General features: G+C 30.6%; 1 protein-coding gene across 1 annotated transcript; it reads left to right on the top strand.

Moving 5' to 3' along the window:
• Window positions 1-202: 202 nt before the first annotated feature.
• Window positions 203-1,150, top strand: LOC108691947 (mitochondrial cardiolipin hydrolase). Its single transcript, XM_018199919.1, has 3 exons — window positions 203-488; window positions 587-771; window positions 915-1,150. Exons 1-3 carry the CDS (start codon window positions 229-231, stop codon window positions 1,148-1,150), a joined length of 681 nt encoding a protein of 226 aa, XP_018055408.1. The 5' UTR covers window positions 203-228.
• The last annotated feature ends 4,102 nt before the right edge of the window (window positions 1,151-5,252 follow it).

Here is a 5,252-nt window from a genome sequence, read left to right as displayed (position 1 = left end):
AAACAACTATTATTTGTGTTATATCTGTGTGTAATGTATTATTTTATTAAATCAACGAAAATTTCTTTTTTGACACATAAATGCGTACTGTAATACTCTCCAATCTCCATTGTATTAAAGCAAGAGATTCCTAACCTTTAAGTTGACTGAAATATCTCTAGCATACATTACTTTTCCAAAGATCTTCAAAGATTTCCAAATTATTTGATTCAGGTCTAAAAAGAAAAGATGAAAAGAATTGTCATTGCAATAATTTCTGGAGTTATCGTGTCAGAAATAATGTGGCAGTTGTACAAGAAACATAAACATTCTCGGAAGAAAGTAATCAATACTTCCAATTGCAATGGTTCTGTAGAGGAGCTTTGCAACAATACAGAAGCAAAAATCTTCGATGTCATGTTTTTTTCACAAGACTCTTCTTTATGTCGATCACATTTGAAAAGAATGAAACCATGTAAAAAACTAAATTGTCCAATAAGACACTTAAAGTAATTTTTTCAATGTGATATAAACGCAAAATAAAATTATTTATTCATATCTTTCTCATAGCTTGCAACTGTATAGAACATATCTGATGTATTTGCAGGAAGATTATACATTATTTGGATTCGGCAATTCATACTTTGGATATATGTTTATATTTTTTTACATTTGTGGAGTTGGCAGAGGCAGTTATAAGGGCCAAAAACAGAAATGTTGTTGTAAGGATCATATTGGAAGATTCCATGACATGTACTGATCGTAGCCGATTAATGAATTTTTACAAAGAAGGTTTGTAACAAGTTCTGATATATGGATAATTTAGTTAGAAATAAATATATGAAGAATTTAGTTATAAGACATAATCTTATATTAAATATATATAATATGTGACAACTTAGTATCAACCTAGTTGACATTATTTTGCTTTGCAGGTATTAAACCAATAACCAAACCATTGGACGTCTTAGTGCATCATAAATTTGTTATTATTGACAATAACATTTTGATAACAGGCAGCATAAACTGGACTAAATCAGCATTTTTTGGAAATTTTGAAAATGTTTTAATGACTAACGAGTCAGCAATAGTTAAGCCATTTATACATGAATTTGAAAGAATGTTGACGATACTCACTGTTACAGAAACTAATTCTGAAAATTTAGATTAGATTTAGACTCTTTACTTACAATAAGTAAAGAGTATAGACATTTGTTTAATGCTTTTATTTTTTAATAGATTCAGACCAAGATTTTTGAACTGTGATATGCTAACTTGTTTAAAAGAAGTTATAAGAAAGTATTTCATACTGAAATTTAATTTTTATTAAGATTAATTTTAAACTTAAAACTATATAACTTATCTGCATTTAATTTTGTATGCTAAACTCTTTATAAAAGTATAAAGAGATGGATGAAATTTCCTCATGTGTCAATTTTACATGAAATTATTTTCTCTAAAGTTCTAATGCAAGAACACAAAGATATTTATATTATTGTGTGTATAAATATAATATTTCATTTGATATTTACACATTTTCTTTTTAATATTGTTTCAGTTTGTTTTGTATGTACATGTATCATGTATTTCTGTCTCGAAATAATTGATATAACTACGAGATACTAGGATTTAATTCGCTAATCGGATGAATCTTTGTATTTTGGTGGATTAAATTTGATGCAATAACACATACGGCGTGGGTGTACCAAAGGGAGTTGCCATGACGATTCTGACGTCATTGTGATACTGTCTTGGTATTAAGGATAGCCTTTGTTTTCGCACAAATGAAGCTGCGCTCGTGATGCATATTGATTTTCTTTAACCGGGAACAGTCATGGTCTTCGGAGTTCATGGTCGCATATAAAGAGAAAGATCTGAAAGAGAAATTCAATTATAGATGTGCGTCATTTAATATAACATATTTAATGAAACGTTATTGTTTCGTATTTTTTATTTTATTTTAGTTAGCCTGTGATATTTAAAGAAAACGAAGCAAGATTCCATTTTATGTTTAATACATAAAAAAATTTTTTTCGTACTCTTATTATATAGTTATTATTAAATAGATTCAGTGTGAACTGTGCATGTAATTAATTATATTTTTAATATTTCTATAAGAAAATGCATGTAATAATTAAAAAAAATTTATTCTTCCAATTTTATTATTTTTTCTCTTCATTAATTTAATGCGAAAGAAATTTGTATTAGGATAGAGAGAATTAAAGATTTGCAAAAAAGATTTGTAAGAAATTTGAACTTTATCTTTATATTATAATATAAATATATTTTAAAAATTATATATGTATTTCTTATTGTAGAAAGATAACGACAGAAAAAATTAGACATTTATTGTAGCATGATTTTTAAATTAGATGGACAATTCCTTCCTCATAAGTAAAAATGAATTTTATACGGAAAAGTGAAAAAACGAGACGGATAATATTAAAATAATATTAATCCGCAAAATTTATAATCAGGTAACATAAATCTAAAATAGAAATAAAAAATAAGCTTTGTCTTTCAGAGAAAAGTTTAAAATGTACGACACTTTTGTGTATATATTATCATGTATATTAGTCTATAAAATTTCGTATGTATTTAAAATTTCCAAAACGTATATATTATTATGGATGCCCATTCAGTAATTTAAATTTTAATCTTTCTCGAAACTTTATAGAAAAAGTTTAATAAAACATTATTATTAATCATTATGATTAATTAAAAACCTATCAAAGCATTTAATTTTCCATAGCAAATTTCAAACGTCATGCATTTTAAATTATCTGAATATTTGAATATTTGTAATATTTGGCGATTAGAGTTACTAGATTTCTACAGTACCGCAATTGATTTCAGAAATACTGCGTCAAAATGGCCAAAGTGCACGATTTCAGGCATGGTGGTTGATGGTGCATTTTTTAAATTGTACTTACATGTTCTTCATGCACTTTCATGCATTAAACTTCTACAATAAATAAACTCATATTAAATAATACATAAATTAAGTTTTCATATATATATTTTTGGTCATAAATAAATTAATTACAATTAAAAAATATTTACGTACTTGACAGCTTTATTTTATCAAATAAAGTATGTATATACAAATACATAAATTTGAAATGGCCGCGTTTCGCGTCAAAATGAATTTGCGGTACTTTAGAAATCTAGTGATTTTATTGGCGACGCCGCGTTTGCGCCCACGTCATTCGCGCCTTTTCAGCCGCCATGACACTTTTGGCTGCGCGTCTCGTCGATTTGGAAAGCGGAGCGCGAATGGTGTCGTGATGTTTCGCGAATTTTATCCGTCTATAGTGCGTAATAAATGTGAGTTTTTATCAGCAGTACTAATTAAAGTGACGGACGGTGAAATTGTTGAAACGTGTTTGTTGCGATGGATTTTCGCGATGGATGTCGCGGTCACAATTGACGTTCATTGTTACGTGAAATCAAGATACTCCGATTCAAATTTCGGTAAGTATAGATTCCAATGACGAAGTACGCGAAAGTGATCCTTACTATCATGTGAGAAATGACAGGTACTTTTTATCAAGCTTTTTTTTAGCTCATCCCAATCATCATATCTAATGGAACATTCGTTCGTTAAGATAAATAATATATGAAATCTCTGGCGGCAAAAATTTTTATGAAAAAATAGAAAATAGATTGATACAAGATCAATACTTAGAAATTCTTAGTTTTTCATAGATATCATTAGTAGGACGTAGAGTGAGGTTTGTTTGTCTTAGAAATTGAAAATTGAGAATAGATCAATTTTTTTGTATATTCGTAGAATGGCGTATTGTTTGTTTCAATAAGATACAAAAAAGGTTCAGTAAAAATTCGTAATAGAGCATCAGAATTAAGACATTAATTCTGATATATCATATTAAGTGGGAAAAAGTTCGTGGCATTTTTCCCATTAGATAGCATTAAAAAAACGCCACGAAGCGTTTCCCATACCTAATATATGTAAAGGATGGAGGATTTCTTAGATTTTCAAACAAACAACGCTACTATACGTTCTCTACGAATATCTATGAAAAATTAAGAATTTTTAAGATTTTGTCTATGCAGTTTTTCGTAAAAATTTTTTCATCAGGGATATACAATAAATTACAGCTGCATGTCGATTCCCAACAAATAAAATTTGACATCAAAATGGCGATAAATAATGTCATCTTGCTGGCTGGATTATAGATAACGAATTTATGACAGTTTTGTTAAACAAATTCTGTACAATTATAGCATCCATTGATGATGATGTACCGCGTTGACAATCAAGAAACACTAAACAGACCAATTATCTTATCTTGTGTCGAGATTTATGTTTACTCGTATGGTAACAAGGAAACGTTCGATAGTTTCGTCAAACGAATTCTATGCGATTATAGCATTATTGGAATCTGTCCCAAGTAAATTTTTCACTTTAAGAAATATCAAAAATCATTAAGTGACTTTTATTAGGTGTACAACTTTGCTTCCGCCTATAGATGGCTTTTCCTATAGATGGCTTTAGCGGTAAGTGGTGGTCGAAATAAATAGATCATAGACGTCATACAATAAACTTGGGCATCTATCAACATAACCCCATAGAAACATTAGTCGATTTGTGTCTGTATCATAAAGTTATTCTCGACTGAAAATGTCAGTTTACGAGCTAAATTCTCGTCATTTGCGGGAGGTTTTAATTTTTTGCTTCAATATGAAGAAATCTGCGGCTGAGGCTCATCGAATGCTATCAAATACTTATGGTGAGGCCGCTATTAGTGAAAGAACGTGAGTGGTTTCAACGCTTCAAAAATGATGATTTTGTCGTCCAAGGTCATGCTCTGTATTTGGTGGGACCAGTTCGGCGTAGTGTATTATGAATTGTTAAAACCGACTGAAACAATCACAGGCGATCGGTATCGAACGCAATTGATGCATTTGAGCATTGAAAGACAAATGGCCGCAATACAACGAGAGACACGACTCTTCATAAGACCGGAAGTGCTGGTCAGCCAGGCCGTGTGCCATTGATCGAAAGTGATAGTCAGAGGGAGCAATGTCTGGAGAATACGGCGGGTGGGGTAGGACTTCCTATTTCAACGTTTCCAAGTATGTCTTGACCACTTTCGCAACATGGGGTCGAGCATTGTCATGCTGCAAAATCACTTTATCGTGTCTCTCGTTGTATTGCGGCCGTTTGTCTTTCAATGCTCGGCTCAAACGCATCAATTGCGTTCGATACCGATCGCCTGTGATTGTTTCAGTCGGTTTTAACAGTTCAT

This window comes from Atta colombica, unplaced genomic scaffold, assembly GCF_001594045.1.
Source record: "Atta colombica isolate Treedump-2 unplaced genomic scaffold, Acol1.0 scaffold107, whole genome shotgun sequence".
Classification (NCBI taxonomy): domain Eukaryota; kingdom Metazoa; phylum Arthropoda; class Insecta; order Hymenoptera; family Formicidae; genus Atta; species Atta colombica.
The sequence above is the reverse complement of the archived record's forward strand: the minus strand, read 5'-3'. Positions and strand labels throughout refer to the sequence as shown.